At 43.1% G+C, this 17,394-nt stretch overlaps 1 protein-coding gene across 1 annotated transcript in view; it reads left to right on the forward strand.

Annotated features, from left to right (window-relative positions):
• The first annotated feature begins 722 nt into the window (after positions 1 to 722).
• RNF144B (ring finger protein 144B) overlaps positions 723 to 17,394 on the forward strand; it is a 79,720-nt gene continuing 63,048 nt past the window's right edge. Inside the window, exons 1-2 of the mRNA XM_021697145.1 lie at positions 723 to 1,389; positions 13,297 to 13,498. Of these exons, the coding sequence (XP_021552820.1) occupies positions 13,334 to 13,498 (165 nt within the window). The 5' untranslated portion in view covers positions 723 to 1,389; positions 13,297 to 13,333. The remainder of the gene's footprint in view (positions 1,390 to 13,296; positions 13,499 to 17,394) is intronic.

The following is a 17,394-nucleotide window of genomic DNA, read 5'->3' on the forward strand; positions in this document are numbered from 1 at the left end:
CATCAGCACAATGTGTTCTTCAAGCACTTGGCTTTGACCTGGAGGTTTTCTTGAACATGTAGGGCTGAGAAGCAGCAGACTTGTGTTGTCTGGAATGGTGCCCACTGCCCCCCTACTTCACTGGCATGCTCAGATTCCCCCCACAAAGGACGAGGGAGCCCCTTCCTTTCAGGAAGCACATTCCTGACTGACATGTGCAAAAGTAGAGTGAGGTTGCAGAGTAGGCACGGGAAGACTCCTGTGTCAGAGCAGTGCCATTTCTAAATTGCAGTGATTCAACAGATTTGGGACTGTGATTGGGACCTGGGGGGGGGGCAGCAGGTGGGGGGAGTGAGTTGGTTTTATCATCTGTTTTAAACATCACACACATGAAGTGTCCAAGGTTTTGGAGTGAGGAAGGCACATCATAGCATACCCTACAGCTTCTGGATTATTGTGTGACCTTTTCTTGAACTGAATACAACCGGCTAGGTTACGGGGGGTTCCCACATACATTTGTTGAGAAAGCACTTCAAGCAAAATCACCGTGTCATCAAGGTGTGCCTTTATTTGAGGAGGTGAAGGAACACGGTCCTGCTTTGATTTGCCCGCGTTCTGATGTTGTCAGTAGACGCAAAAGGACAAATCAGGTACAAGGTGTTTCTGATGAGACGTGCCTGGGAAGTGTTTCTATAAAAACAGTGTTCTGCCAGGGTGGGAAGGCAGGCTGGGGCGGGGGGGGGGGGGTCCTCAGAAGTGGGAGAGAGAAGGAAAGGTGTCCTAGCGGGAGACGTGCAGACAAGCAACAAGCCTTGAAGGCCAAGAAGTGCAGCTTCCCGGTCTGGGCAGGATGAAGGACACTAAGGGCGGCCGCGGGACACCCTGCCCCGGATTTGGGCGGCAGCCGCCCCAGAAGGGCGAGAGGGAGCGGCGCTGAGCGGTGCGGCGAGCGCAGGAGGGCGGGCGAGCGGGCGCGCCGCTGCCCGGGGCTCGGACAGGGTTCAAAGACCATCACCTGCGGCGGGAGTGCGACCCACATGGGAAGTAGGAAGTGCCGCGCCTGAGCTTCCTGTATAAATCAACGCGCGGCTCCCGGCGCTGCTGCCGGCGAGCTGCGCCCCACGCTCCGCGGGGCTCGGGGCGGCGCGGCCGCTCGCCGGGGCAGCGTGCGGTTGTCGGGCCTCCTCCTCCTCGTCGTCGTCCTCCTCCTCCCCCTCCCCTTCCTCCCCCTGCCGCCCGCCCCCGGGGCTGGGCGGCCGAGTCCCGCCGCAGTCCTGCGGAGCGCCGAGCGGCCGGCTGCAGAGCGCGGAGGACCGGGGCGAGAATGACACGAAGCCGCCTCCGCGGGGCGCGCGGCGGAGGCTGCTGAGAAGCCCGGCGGCGCCCGGACCCACGGGGCCCTCCTGCCAGGTAGGTTCCACGAGCTCTCGAAACGCCGCAAGCAGGGCAAGGCAGGCTGGGTCCTGGACTAGGAAAAGGGAAAAAAGAGAAAAAAAGAGACTAGAGACTATGATTCCCTGGTTCGGAGCTTTCTTTCCTGCCTCCCTCCGGTGCTTAAACCGTACAGCGTGGAATTCATTCCGAATGCCTTAAACACCTGTTAGCTTTTAAAAATAGACGCCTCGGTCAAGGTAAAGAGAAACTAATTTCTAACGAAACAGTCTCTGCAGAATGTACTGATTGGCAAATTCAAGAGGAGATCAGACCTCCCTGTGTCTTTCTTGAGGGGACACCAAAAGTTGGCGTCATCTCAGACGCTTACCTTCTGTTACTTTGGAAACGCACAGCACAATGTTGACATACATAGATAGGCATAAGCTGGGATCTTGGCCACACACGATCGTATTTTGTCAGGTAATTGCTGATAACACAGAGTGAAGCTCTCATCCTATACTGCTGTTCTCAAGTTTAAGTTAAAATGAAACTGATTGCGTTTCAGCAGAGAAAAGGTATCTTGAGCTGACTTCTATCAGGGCACCTTTTTGCTTTTCTTATTAGTTTCAGGGATTCTGCTGTGAGTCTACTCCTGATGCATATAGGTCTCACATTCAGATTTCTCAGAAATGAATTCTCCTGTCTGGGAAAATTCTTCTTTCTTGCTGCCACTATTGTGTGGCACTTTATTTCTTGCTGCTGTACAGTCTTACTAAACATTAGCTGGGGGTCCCCATAGGACTGTCTGTGTTTCTGTAATGTGGCATTTCTGGATGTTTATTTGAACACTGCAAGGTCTGAATTATAGAACAATGTATCTAACATTTCTGAAGCAGCAGATTGGTGGTGGTAGTGGTGGTGGGGGGGGGGAGGGGTCCTAGGCCCAGAAGCAAAATAAATGAACTTAGAGATGACTCAGTTCTTAGGGTGTGGGTAGGAGGCCAAAGGAACCCAGCCAGTCTTCACTGAGTTGCTGGCTAATTAAAGTATCTGGCTGTTGAATTTTCACGGGATGAGCCTCCTAGTCCCTTTCACATCCCACTGCTTTGTGGGTCCCTCCTTCTCCAGACTCTGTCCTCCCTTCCCTTATGAACGGAGCCTTAGTCCTATTCATAAGTAGTGGCCCCTTAAGTATTTCTGAGACTCTCTTGAGGAAGAGGTGGAGGGGGCAAGAAAGATCTATGTAGCAGACCCACGGGCCACACTGAGATAATTGTGTTAAATCCAAGGCCACGTTGTCAACACACCTCCTGTTTTTACCCTTGCACACCTGCGATGGTCTTTTTTTCTTTGTGGTGGACACACACGTGGAAAAATAGAAAAGAGAAAAACCCTTCTGTTTCTAAAGTAGCCTCTGACTAATTGAAACTGTCTTGATGAGTAAACAGATACAAGGTAACTGTGTATAGAGAATGTTAAGTATAAAAAAGATGTCAGAGTAGAAGAATCGGGATGCTTGACTTTTTATTTAAAACAAACAGAAGAGGGGCACCTGGGTGGCTCAGTCGTTAAGCGTCTGCCTTCGGCTCGGGTCGTGATCCCAGGGTCCTGGGATCGAGCCCCGCATCGGGCTCCCTGCTCGGCGGGAAGCCTGCTTCTCACTCTCCCACTCCCCCTGCTTGTGTTCCCTTTCTCGCTGTCTCTCTCTCTCTGTCAAATAAAAAAAAATCTTAAAAAAAAAAAAAAAACCAGAAGAAAATATACCTCCCTCCTCCAAAAAAAAACCAACCCCAACGAATCACCCTAGATAACTTTCTCCCGCACTACTGTGCTGGAAGTGAGGTGTGAGTGTGGTCAAACACTGTCCATTTACCCAGAGTTTTACAAATATTTACAGCCATTCATGCCAAATATCTTTGAGCTGAGCCCCACAGAACATTCTCAGCATTCAAAAGCTCCATTCTCATGAATGGCTTCAGTTCATTGGCAATTTAAAGGCATCCAGGCTTCCAAACTAGGTCAGTTTAAGACACGTCGTTTTTTTTTGTGTGTGTGTGTTTTTAATAATTAGTTTTTCGGTCTCCCAGATTGTGAACCAGGTTTTCTGAGGCAAACTTGACAACAGAGAGAAAAGTTATGCTCTGTCTAAAAAGAAAAAAAGCTTATTTCATCTATATAATAACCATTTAGCTTCCTGAAAACGATCTTTCTCTTCAACAGTATGAGTCCTTTTAATCTGAGAAAGTATATTTAAATGTTTGTTTTTGAGAAGCAGTTTTAATATTTTAGGTATTTAGGAACATTTATTAGGACACCAGAGTCATTGCTCCGTGGTGTTTCTGCGAATTCTGGCTTCCGTGTTTCCCCTGGCCTTGACTTACAACATCACTTTCTCGTTGAGTGAGGTTCTTCTTGTTTGAAATCACCAGTTTGAGGTAGAGGTCAGGAATCATGCTGAACCCAGATGTTGGTGGAGGAACAAAGTCCAAATAGTTTTGGGACTAAACCTGCTTTGTGCAACTGATTATTTTGGATATGGGGAAGGAGCCAAGATGCCACACAAATCATGCTTTCCACCTTGAGCTTGGGGGGAGTAGGCATCTGCAGCCATTGCTCCTGAGTCCTAAGATTTTGTTTTCCAGATATGCCCACCTTAATTTATAGAAGCTCCTTAGCTGTTGCAAATTATCAATATTTTTAGACTTTGAATTGCTGGAAGGGAATGCACATGAGAGTTAGGCCTTTAATATTCTCTCTCCTCCATGCGCTTGGAAAGAAATTATCCACTGTGGGATCCAGTGACTACTGACTGTTTGCCAGGTGTGGGCTAGATGCTGAACATGGAAAGATGGATAAGATACGCCCCCTTTTATACGAAAACAATGAATCGTGGAATTGGTGTAAGCTTGGAAGTGACATTGTTCTGGAGTGGCAGTTTTGTTGTTTTGTTTTTTTAAAGATTTTATTTATTTATTTGACATAGAGAGACAGTGAGAGAGGGAACACAGCAGGGGGAGTGGGAAAGGGAGAAGCAGGCTTCCCGCGGAGCAGGGAGCCTGATGTGGGGCTTGATCCCAGGACCCTGGGATCATGACCTGAGCCAAAGGCAGACGCTTAACGACTGAGCCACCCGGGTGCCCTGGAGTGGCAGTTTTTAATTTGTGTTGTTTTACCTGAGTATGTTAGAGGTTTTTCATCTTGACTTTTTTTTTTTTTTTGGATAATGTTTCCCATATGTCATCCAAGCATTAAGTAACTTGAAGGGGCATAACAGCACCAAAGTTAACTTATTTAATTATTTAAATTTTAATTTGCTTGTTTACCTTTAGGTATATGTGGGAGGTCTTGTACTAATGTTCTATTTTTATTAACTTTGGCATTTGCTTTTGCTCGGTCGATGTGTACTTCTAAACCCAATGCATCACACTGCAGTTTTAACAACACGGAAGACTAATAGAATACATTAAAGAGAGAAGTGGCCAATGTTTTTGCAACACAGAATGAGAAACTTCTCGTATGTGACAAGACCTCCATCCTTGAACTGAAAAACACAAGGACGTCGGTGAAATAGACTTCTCTTATTCACAGCTGGAGAGATTGCAATTCACATGGCTTGTAGCATCTGTTAAAGAACATACTCTGAAAGCCCTGTCTTACTGGTTTCCAGTTCCTCTGCAGTCATGAGTTTGAGTCCCAGGCCTTTAATCAACTGGTTCTTTGTCTTTGGGGGGAGATAGAACAAGACATCTCTCATTTGTCTCTTTGCTGGACTTATGGCTGAAGCTATAAACCCACAAATTGTCCTGTGTATTATTATATATAAAACTACTTGTTAACAATCTCCTCCACTACTTTACTCTTTGTAAGCTGGGACTGGGTTTAACTACCTTTACATCCCTAGCATCTAACATGCAGAATTCAGTTCTTCGTGGGTTGACTCGGTTTCCTGCATTATTGATTTTTTTTAAGAAACCAATTTGGCAAAGGCATACAAAAATACACATGCTGTCCCTTGTTTAGCATGGGATGGAAGGGAGCCCTCTCCCAAACCAGTTTTAAATTTGTTTCTAATTAAAATTTCCGTATGAAACTTTTAACTTTCACAAGGCAGGGTAATATATACATGTGTTTTTATTCACTTGGAGAAAACATTTTGATTTAGCTATTTGTGCTTTAGCCACTATAGTTCCTGGTAATGTGTTGACCCAAGAAATCAGCCCATCTCTTGCTCTATGGGGCTTTCTGAAATAACACTTCTCCTTGCCCTGTTAATTACATCATTGTCTGACCTGCCTTTAAGCCGCGTTCCTTCCTGCTTCTGAGCTTTGTTGTTATGCCAGGCAGGGGGAGGAAAATTATTCAGCAGGGCTGTATGAATAATTGTGGGAGGCAGGGGAACCATTGATTAAAAAATGGGGTTGGGCAGGGCACAGTGGAGTCGAGGAGGGAGTTACCATGATGAATGTGAAATTACAGTGCCAAAAATATCATTGGGCTCTTATTCTCATGCTCATTCCTACCTTCTTTGATAAGTTTTTATTGTTGGAAAAGCCGGGAATGGATTTTCTCCTCCTGGGCCTTTCCCTATAGTGGCAATGAGAACATGGAAAGAAGGCAAGAAAAAAGAAATGTACGTTTTAGAAGGATCAGCATTTTGCACATGTTAAAATTTGCCATCCCAGATGCCTGTACTCTGTAGGATTTAGAGAATTAGCTTTTCACAATGTCATCCACTTCGTTGGCCATTATGTCCACAAATCTTTCCATATATTTCTCCTATATATTTTGTAGGAAAAAAAATAGAAAAATTAGATCTTATCGTTCTCACCATAAAAAAAAATTGTAAGGGTCTGAGGTGGTGGATGTGTTAACTAGCCTTATCATGGTAATCATTTTGAAACATGTATAGACAGATATGAATATACCCACACATATGTATGATCATTACATTGTATCCCTTAAACTTACACAACGTTGTATATCAATTATATCTCAATAAAGCTGGAAGAAAATTAGATCTTATTAATAGCTGTACCAGACTTTGTACATAACCTAATTTCAAATAGCAAAGAGACTGTTTAGAAACAATACTTGCTAATATTTAAGAAGCTCCTCCTAGGAGATTATGCTAAGTGAAATAAGTCAAGCAGAGAAAGTCAATTTTCATATGGTTTCACTTATTTGTGGAACATAAGGAATAGCATGGAGGACATTAGGAGAAGGAAGGGAAAAATGAAGGGGGGGAAATCGGAGGGAGAGATGAACCATGAGAGACTATGGACTCTGAGAAACAAACTGAGGGTTTTAGAGGGGAGGGGGGTAGGGGGATTGGTTAGCCCGGTGATGGGTATTAAGGAGGGCACGTACTGCATGGAGCATTGGGTGTTATACGAAAACAATGGATCGTGGATCACTACATCAAAAACTAATGATGTATTGTATGGTGACTAACATAACATAATAAAATTAAAAACAAAACAAAACAAACAAAAAAAGAAGCTCCTCCTAATGGAGTGTCTGTCCTTTTTACCTGCGTGATAGTTAATAGGGATATATTTGCACGTCAGTTCCATTTTTAGAAGATAGCAGTTTCCATGTTACACATTTATAGTCTTATTTCCATCCTGGTAACTGTTGAGATGAAGATGTTAAAGCTAAGGAATTACAGACCGAAGTATTTTTTCATTTCCTGGTTTCCTCTGAATGAGGCTGAGAAGCAAGGGGGAAGGATACTGGGATCCCCTTTCCTAGCACATGAGGCACAATGGTAAACAGTCGTCTTCAACAATACCGCGAACTCACAAGGCCCGAGGAGGTGAATATTTACTTCCATCACATCTAAGAATTAAGTATTTCTTAGATTTGTTTATACTAGAGAATAATGTCTAATCTATTTTTTGCAAATAATGATAAAGCGTCCTTTATGTGATGCCAGGCATCTACTCATTGGCCTTGAGAATTATTCTTTTAAAAAACAATTAAAGAGATACAAAATATTTCTGTTTTTCTGATATTACTGGATTTGTATTGGTTCCTCTAGACCTTGAATGACCAGAGTGGGTCAAAGATGCAAGCAGAGAGGAGAACCACTGGCCACTATGGAGGTCTACCCTAAGTCCTTGCCTCACCAAACACTAGTACCCACTGTTCTGGCTGCTGTACCAGCCAGCTGGTCTACCTTCCATTCCAGACTGTATTTAGGGTAGAACTACAGCAAATGGCTATTGGCTGATGATGGCCAGCGCTTCTAGACTCAGTCAGTACTATTTGAGTCATTAATAGCTTCTGTTAAGGACATGAACTAGCAGCGAAATAAATAATTGTATTGGGCAGAAGTGCCAAGGTCAACACGATACTAATTTTCAGATTTTGCTGAGTAGAATCTGGTTGCCTGACGTGTCATTCTCAGTTGGTATTGGGAGAGCTTTCCTAACAAGGCAGAGATGGAATCTCTGGATTGCTGTATCTTTCTACTCTGTTAGAGTATTGGCTTCCTGAGAAAATCTCTCCATTATAAAGGCAACACTTCAGCCTTACCTTCCCCAGCACCTACCCGTCTTGAAAACCTTTCCCTTTGTTAGCCCTCCCTGAGTCATGCATTCATATCTTTTATTCCAGCTACCTCACAGCAATGACTCAGTGTCCTACATGGGCAAGTAAACATTTTGAGTGTATTCATGTGTCTCTTCTGTTTTATGCCTTGTTCTTGAGTAAATCTTAGACTTTCATAGCATAGTTTAGAATTAAGACCTCAGCACAGATCAACTGGATTTTTACATAAATATTCTGTTACATCGGTAATATCCAGTTGATTGATTTTGTCCACTTTCTCCTTCCCTTGGTCTCCTTAATTGTGCTTTATCCATTTATCTAAATTTTACAGTTTTTGCTGAATGGTGTAAAAATTCCTGGACAACTAGATAAGTATCCTGGTGAAACATTATCCCTTCCAACTGCATTATCTTTTTGTGCAATGAAATAATTGCCGTGATTTTGGGTAGTGAAACAGACGTAAACTGCATTAGTTAAAAATACTTCAAATGTTGGCTCTCCAACCCTCTGCATTTTTGGAGCAGATTGCTTTTTCAGGCTGCCAGCAGAATATGAAAATTCCTTATACATCCTGTGCTTCCAGGATAGTTTGTGAGGTATTCCTTTCCTTGGCAATTCTAACGAAAACACATGAGGGGAAAAGTGACTTTTCTGTTCTTTCCTATCAGATAGTACTAGCTTCTCACATAATGAACACTTTATAGTACGGAGACAGTCGGGGTAGGTAGAACTGCTGGTTCCCCTTTCTTGGTAATTTGGTGCAAAATCAAATGTTTTAGAGGGGCTTTCTTTGCTTGCATGCCCCAACCCATCTGCCCTGTTACATGGCTGCTTATATTTAAGCAAGTGATACTTATGGGTGAAGTCCACTCTCACCGCCCCTCACCCCCAACCCTGCCCCAACTTTAAAAAATTCAAACCCAAAGGCAGCTGTCCCTTTTCCCCCCCCCCCCCCCCCCCGCAATATACCCCTTGTGTGCTCTGCCAAAATTCTTTTCTCATTGGGTTCTTGACACCCAATAAGAGGCTCGGTCACATTTGTAATAATTATAAATGCAGTTATAATTGTTACTGTTTTTAAAACAAGCGGGAAGGGGGGGTGGTGGTGTGGAACATTCAAGTCCCTTTCTTATTTTAGGTAAAACATGAGGTATGAGGCAGAACAAGTTGGGCAAGCTAGTGAGAAGGAATTACCGGCTCTCTGGACGGGAAGACTTTTCTTGGAACCTGGAGGGGAGTGGGTGTGGATTGTCCATGTACCTGTGAAGATGTAGTCCTGTGAAAGGGTCAGGAGCTGCAGGGGTGTGGTCACCTTCCTCTGGACAGCCCCTCTGAGGTTCATGCCATGTGCTCGTGGTTTGGGTGGCTGGTGAGTTTCTACTATTGGTGCTTCCACGTCCGAGACGGAGGAATCCCAATAAGACATAAATGGAAGACCTCTAGGACACCTGGGAGCCATTCACCAGCATCTCGAGGGAGAGAACTTCAGGATTCTCCTGATGATTGCTTGAAGAGCTCTATATGCAATGAATCAATGGGAAAAGGATTTCCTTTTTTTTTTTTTAGGATTTTATTTATTTGTGAGAGAGCGAGAGAGAGCGAGAGAGCATGAGCAGGGAGAGCGGCAGGCAAAGGGAGAAGCAGACTCCCCGATCCCAGGACCCTGGGATCATGACCTGAGCCAAAGGCAGATGCTTAACTGACTGAACCACCTCGGTGTCCCCGGGGAAAGGATTTTTTGTTTGATGCTCTTTTTTTCTTTATGAAGCACTCCCTGTGTGCCATTCATTTTTAAAACATTCATTATTGATTTTGCCCAGAGTGAAAAACCAAGAAGCTGGTCTCCAACTGTCCCTGGCAACGCCACCAGCTTCCATGATGGTGCCTGGGAGGCTGCTGAGGCAGAGCTCCAGGGGGCCTGGCCCAGTGCTCCCGATACTGCTTCCACCAACACTGGGCCACCTTCTCTCCTTGCCATGGTGGCAGTTTACTTAAGACTGTGTTTTTGTAGAATTCCATTGCTTGACAAATGTTTGAATGCCATCACTTTAGGGAATTGCTGTTTATGGTGCCCGGAAAAATAAATCACTTCTTTTTGAAGAATCATTTTGGATTGCTCACATCTCAAAGAGATGAAATATGTGACCTCCTTCCTCTGTCTCAGTCACAAGCACTGCCTTGTTTGGGATGCTTGGAATTTTTGTCACTGTGGTTTTAACAAGACAGGTCTCTGCTTTGGAAAAGGCTTTTGTCATAAAAATATTTTTATATATAAAATATACTTTAAAAAGTTGTATGTATATATTAAACTACTTTATTGAGGTATGGTTGACGGGCAAGAAGCTGTACATATTTAATGTAGACAACTTGATGAGTGAGAAGATAAATATATGCCTGGGGAACAGCATAATGCCTCTATTTAACAATGCTATATTGTATACTTAAACATTTGCTAAGAGGGTAGATCTTATGTGAAGTGTTCTTACCACAAATACACGCACGCAAGTAATAATAAATAAAGGGGGCAGGAGGAAACTTTTGGAGGTGATAGATATTTTTATATTTTTATAACTTTGATTTGTAACTCACAAAGTAAGGAGTGAGCACTTAATGTGTATATGGCGAGAGATAAGATTATGTTTCAGATGGTCACGATGAACACAGTTTCTAGTTCTGCCTTCAAAAGACTATTGCTAAGAGATAATCTAAGAAGTAGTCAATTATGTCTTCGTTTCTCAGGTGTTATAGGTCTCTTTCTAAAAAATGAGATCGAGGCAACTGGCTGGCTCGGTAGCGCACACAACTCTTATTCTTGGGGTCATGAGTTCGAACCTCACATTGGGGGTAGAGATTACATTAAAAAATTAAAAAATTAAAAATAATATAGGTTGAGACTGTCAGAAATAATTGACTTTGTTGAAGAATACCTAGATCTCCTGTTAGATTGGAACAACAGGATTTACCTATTCATAACCGCTTCCTCCAAATGGGCTCTTCGTGTAATTGACATTTGTGGTGTTGGGTGGTTCGGCCTGTGTCATTCCCGTCTTCCCTCCTCAGGAAGCATTTACTGGCAGCATTTCTTCTTCTTCCTTCTTCCTTCTCCTTTCTTCTTCTTCTTCTTCTCCTCCTCCTCCTTCTTCCTCCTCCTTCCTCCTTCCTTCTTCCTCCTCCTTTCTTCTTTCTTCTTTTCCTCTTCTTCTTCCTCCCTCCCCCCCCTCCTCCTTCTAAAATTGTATTAAGTTTTAACATTTTAATTCCAGTATAGTTAAAATACAGTGTCTTGGAGAAGCAAACAGGTGATAGTTGTCTGTGCATAAACTGGGAAGAGGAGAGAGGCAAAATCACTCATTTTTACTCCTAATTGACCCTAAAGAGAGATTTTTTTTAACTTCAAAACACAGAATTTGATAGGCATGTTGATTTGCTCTTGCATGAGAGCTCATTAATAGTTAATCAAATAAGAACACCATGTCTTGAACCTTATTGGGCCTTTCCCAAGAAATATTATGGAAGCCAGTCATTGGTTAGCTTCCTATTCAAATTTATTTTTAATCCAGTCTACTACTACTCAGGGAGTAGGTGAAAAACTTTGAATATTTCAGGTTAGTAGAGTTAGTAACTATTGATTCTTTCTGGTATGACATTAAGATAGTGCAGTTAGATCTCATAGATATTTTTTTCCTTCTATCTAATCCAATTTGTTTTGCCCTCCCTTGATTTTGTACTTTTGTACCTATACGTTGAGATGTAAGCCACTGTGGGGCTATGTAACAAATGCCAAACATGTAATTTCTTTTGCCCAAAAATGGGGACAGAAAGAGTCTGGTTCTGGTAGGGGGAGAGGCTGTTTACAATGATTTCTGTGGCCAAATTTATTAGAATTGGCCACAGTCTTTTAAAGTAGTAAGAACTTTAGGATTTTGCTTCTCTTTAATTAGAACATGGAATTTCTTGATATGATCCAAACTATAGATTATTTTCACAATTATTTTACCTCTTTTAAAGATCATCTGAATAAAAACAAGTGGAAAGACTTCAGCTCTACTTTTTATTTTTCATTGTAGAAAAATCCTTTCTATAGTCATGCCATGTTTGGAGATAGATTTCACTCTGTACAGTTTCAGTGACCTTATGGTACTTGTAGTCATGGGCTTTTTGTCTCTTTCTCTCTTTTTTATCCCTCCCTCCTTACCCCTTCCTCCTTTCTCTCTCCCTGTTCCATCCCTCCATGTAATATCCGCTTGTGAGGCAGCTAATGACATAATGGACCAGGCACTGGGCTTGGTCTCAGAAGATGGAGGTTTGAATTTTGCTCTGCTATATCCAAGCTCTGAGAACTTTGGCAGATTATTTAACTTCTTAGGACCTCAATTCATCTATAAAATGAAGGAAATAATCCTCATGGTTGCAAAAGTTGAAATGAAATGACGTATGTGAAGGAACACAATTAACACTGATGCCCTGTTGAAAAAAAAATTTATTGGTATAAAATATACATAACATAAAACTTACCCTTTCAATCATTTTAAGTGTGTAATTTGGTGGCCTGAAGCACACTCACAGTCTTGTGCACCCATCACACTATCCATTTGCAGAACTTTGTCATCATTCCAAACAGAAAGTCTGTACCCATGAAATGGTAACTCTGTTTCCCCCATCCCAGCCCCACCTTTCTACTTTCTTTCTCTATGAATTCGACTTGCTAGGTACCTCACATTGATGGAATCACACAATATTTGCCCTTTTGGGTCTGGCTTATTTCACTTAGCATAACGTCTTCAAGATTCATACTGTAAGCGTGTGTCAGAGTCTCATTCCCTTTTAAGGCTGAATACTAATCCATTGGATGTTTATATCACATTTTGTTTATCCATTCATCTCTTGATGGGCATTTGGATAGTTTCCACCTCTTGGCTGTTGTGAACAATGGTGCTAGGATCCTGGGTGTGCAAGTATGTGTTTGCATCCCGGTTTCAGTTCTCTTGGGTGTACACCGAGAAGTAGAATTGTTGGATCATATGGTAATTCCTTGTTTAATTTTTTTGAGCGATATCCTATTTTCAAGTGTCTCTCTCTCTCTCTTTTTTTAAATCTGTTGGATTGTAGCGATGCAACTCCTAAATGGTGTGTTTGTTCCCTGTGGTCTTTTCATTCCTGTAATTTACACGAGAGGAGGCAGGATGGTGAGGTTGTAAATGTCAGGACGCCAGGAGCACCTTGCCAAGGTGCCAAGCTCTGGAGCCCACAGTTCTCAGAAAGGCCTTTGCTGTGTGCCTAGACAGCATGGAAGGTGAAGGTTTGCCCTGGTGGGGCCCAAATGTGTTGAATGAATATAATATTCAGCTGTATGAATGACTATAATATTTTCTGCTTTGGACCTTCCCGTAGGGATTGAGGAGACCTGAAGAACACCGAGGATAGGCTGATGGGCTCAGGTGACAGGTTCCAGTATCTCACCATGAGCACTGAAAATCCGACGGCAGGAGACTTGGCTCCAGCTCCCCTTGTCACTTGCAAGATCTGCCTATGCGAACAGTCCCTGGACAAGATGACCACACTCCAGGAATGCCGCTGTCTCTTCTGCACAGCTGTGAGTTTTCCTTGATGCTTTCATTGCGAGCGTGAGAAAATACAGATGTGGGGGTAGCACTGTGAAAGGACAGGACCAGCTTCCGTGGCTTTCTGAGAAGCCAGGGTTTGCGACAACAGCCTTCTGTTTTGGAGAGTGCTTCCACCTTTGGATCTGTTTCCAAGTAGTATCTTGAGTGGTAAATCTGGTATTTACTGGTTTTGAGGCAAAGGATAATGTATGTGTGAAATTTAATTATTGGTTAAATAAGCAGAATCTGTTCTTCAAGGACTAGGCAAGGAACAAAATAGAAATATTTCTAACATGTCTTAGTTAACTACCATCTGTAAGGCATTTTGAATGATGGAGAAAGCAGGTAGCAATTTATTGAATTTTCTTGCATAGACTTGCTCATCTTCTACAAAGCACATGAGATCTAACTCTTTGACTTTGTCATATCTTCTTTTTTTTTTTTTTTTCTATTTTCCCAATATGCCCGATGGTACTTATTTGTCATAAACAAGAGAAGCCTGTAGATCTCTAGGGGTGGGCTTGTCTCTTTTATTCTGACACTTGATATCAATGTCTGTGACCCTGATCACACGGACCCCTGACGGTTGGTTGGTTAAGGTGTGAAGATAGGAAACAGGCTGATAGATTCAAAGTGGCTGCTAGAAGTATGAACCCAGGTGGTCTTATTCAAATTTTCATTTATTCAAACATCTTTTGAGCTCCTACCATGTACCAGGGACTCTGCTGGATGTTGGGAATATAGCAGTGAATGAGATGCTTCCCACAGGGAAGATGGACACATTGAAGGAGCCATTCAAGTTTAGTGAAATCAGGAGAAGCTCGATGTACCAAAGGAACTCTCACCCACGTGGGGGTGGGAGGGACATCCTGGTGGCAGTGATCTCTGAGCTGAGGCTTTAAATAAGAGTTGCAAACGGATGCTCGTGGACCGTGTCTGGGCTCAACACATTTTTGTTTGGATCCCCAGTTGGGGTATTTCATGAGAAAATGAAAAAGTGGTAAGATAGAGCTACTCTGGGCCTATATTGATAGGCCCAGAAATAGATGATCTTAAAATTTATTTATTTAAGATTTCTTTTTATTTATTTTAAAGAGAGAAAGCGAACAAGCACGCAGGTGGGGAGAGGGTCAGAGGGAGAGAACCCCAAGCAGACTCCACGCCCAGCACAGAGCCCGACACAGGGCTCAATGCCACGACCCATGACAGCATGCCCTGAGCTGAAACCAAGAGTCGGATGCTCAATCGACTGAGCCACCCAGGCGTCCCTCCTCTGTTTATATTACCTGCCTCTCTCCTGTTTGTATTTGCATCAACTATGCTTTTAAACTGAAGATGGATTAAGACTCATGCAGGATGCCTGCTGGGATCTCGGCATGGCAGAGGCCTGATGCCTGAGTTACAATATTTAACATTTATCTTTGCTTTGGTGGGCCTTATATGGGCAGACTGTTAATATTTATTATACAAAAAGTATAATAATCACCAGACAAAGGCAGGTTTTAATGCCCTGACTTGCGAAGGAAATTGAATTGTTCAGTTACAGTGACCAGTGCTTACATCAAGGGGAGCAAGGAGAAAGGAATCGTTAAGGAAGTAGAATCATTTATCAAGAGGTATGTTTACTAAGCATACTTTAAAAAAAAAAAAAACAACATAACAAGTTAAGGTGAAATAAATTTTGCTCCATCTCTTTCCGCTTAGTTAATTTAATCAACACATGTTCTCAAGCTCGTGTATATCAATTAAAAAATTTTTTGGATTAAGGATTAGAGTAGGGAAAAGCCTTGGGATGATTTTTAGGTAAAAGGAAAGTGACTAAAATCCTTCCCTCAGGTCTCCAATTCTGAGATCCAAAGATGACAGCGAGTAGTATTGTTTATCCCTTTGATCATTTGGTCCCCACTGAGCCGTACCATGTCCCAGGAACTGTTCTAGGCACTGGGATTTAGCAGTTTAAGAAACAAAACCCAGCAGAGATCCTTGCTCTTAGGAGATTGCATTCGATCAAAGGCAGTTGCATAATAAACAATAAACATAATAAATGGGCAAGTTATACAGGGTTGGGTAATAGGGCTTTGGGAAGAAGCAGAGCAGGGCTAGGGAGGTGGAGCTCAGGTCGGAGATGTTGCGTTTCTCATCGGGTGTCAGGCCGAGGCCTCGCTGACATCTGTGCTGGTTCATCCTCTTCTCATCAGCCTGTGTTGCTTAAGGAAGTGACCTTGTCACCCAGGGGTGGCTTCAGTTTCCTTTGGTTTTGCTTTGCTGCTGAGGGCCGTGCCTCCGAAGGGATTATTTCTCTGACTTTCTCACCTATGTTTCGGACCCTTGCCTAATCCTTGAAACAAATGAGTCAGAAGCAATGCTTGGTTAAAGGCAGGATGGAAATTTTTGTCTCGGGGTGACTGATGTTGAAAAAGCAGGATCTGGAATTGAGTTTTTGCAACGAGACTAAGCAGTTCAGGATTCCAGTTTGTGCACGGGCGTCTCTCTCTCTCTCTCTCTCTCTCTCTCTCACACACACACACACACACACACACACGCAGATGTGGTGTCTGATCCTGTCACAAGCATTGTTGCAAGAGCTCTTAGTTCCCAGTTAAAAACACCACAACGGCCTCTCAGTTCTCCTTTGGCAATTTGACGGTAGGCGTTAGGACAATTAGATTATTCTGTCATCTGCGATCATACTTCCTCATTGTTGGGGAGGGAGTGCTCCAAACCAGAACGTCAGATGGCTTGGTATTTTTGATATCCCTCCAAGTCTGGAACTTTTTGTGCCTATAAACATTAACCTTCCCTGGCTTCCTGATACCCCATTCCCTGTGATCTACCAAAACAGTAAGCTGCATGTACTTGATTACATTAGTGTCTGTAAATTTGCAATTGGCATCAGACTCACCTGAAATACTACTCTAACTTTTCATTGTTTAGACCTTTTATTTCTTCTTTTAAAAAGCTATTAAAGGATGTGTCTGATCCCCCAGATTTTATTTTGCACTTAAATATTACGTATTAAATATTGATATTAAAGATACCAAGTGTGTTTTGTGTTTTCAAGGCTGAAAAGAAATTTGTGACTTTGTTTTTTGAGGATTTTATATATTTATTTGAGAGAGCGAGAGACGGAGATAGCATGAGCAGAGGCGAGGGGCAGAGGTAGAGGGAGAAACACTCTCCACTGAGCAGGGAGCCCGACTCAGGGGCTCCATCCCAGGACCATGAGATCATGCCCTGAGCCAAAGGCAGACAATCAACCAACTGACCCACCCAGGGGCCCCGTGTGACATTTTTTAATAGGGCATATACTACTAATTTCCAGCTTTAAAATGATTGGATGACATCTCCTAATTATTGGCTGGGAAAGGCATCTTTTGCATTCTGTGTCTTTAAAATAGTTTTGCTGAGATAGTTCTCCCTCCCCTCCTCATTAGGAGGGTGACCAAATGGAATGGTCCTCCTGCTGGATCCAGTATACTTTCATAGATTTATTATTATTATTTTTAAAGATTTTATTTATTTATTTGACAGAGACACAGCGAGAGAGGGAACACAAGCAGGGGGAGTGGGAGAGGGAGAAGCAGGCTTCCCGCCGAGCAGGGAGCCCGATGCGAGCAGGGAGCCCGATGCGAGCAGGGGGCCCTATACGGGGCTCGATCCCAGGACCCTGGGATCATGACCTGAGCTGAAGGCAGACGCTTAATGACCAAGCCACCCAGGTGCCCTTACTTTCATAGATTTAATAAAGCTTTTTATACCTTTTATCCTTGTCCTGTTTTCCCTAAGAAGTATCCCTGACCAGGTTGCAGTGAGCTTAAATTCTTTGTTTCCAAGATCAGTGTGCCCTGGGGAAGCAGTATGGAGAGATGTGGAGTGTCTGACTTGA

This window comes from Neomonachus schauinslandi, chromosome 8 (genome assembly GCF_002201575.2).
Source record: "Neomonachus schauinslandi chromosome 8, ASM220157v2, whole genome shotgun sequence".
In the NCBI taxonomy this organism is placed as follows: domain Eukaryota; kingdom Metazoa; phylum Chordata; class Mammalia; order Carnivora; family Phocidae; genus Neomonachus; species Neomonachus schauinslandi.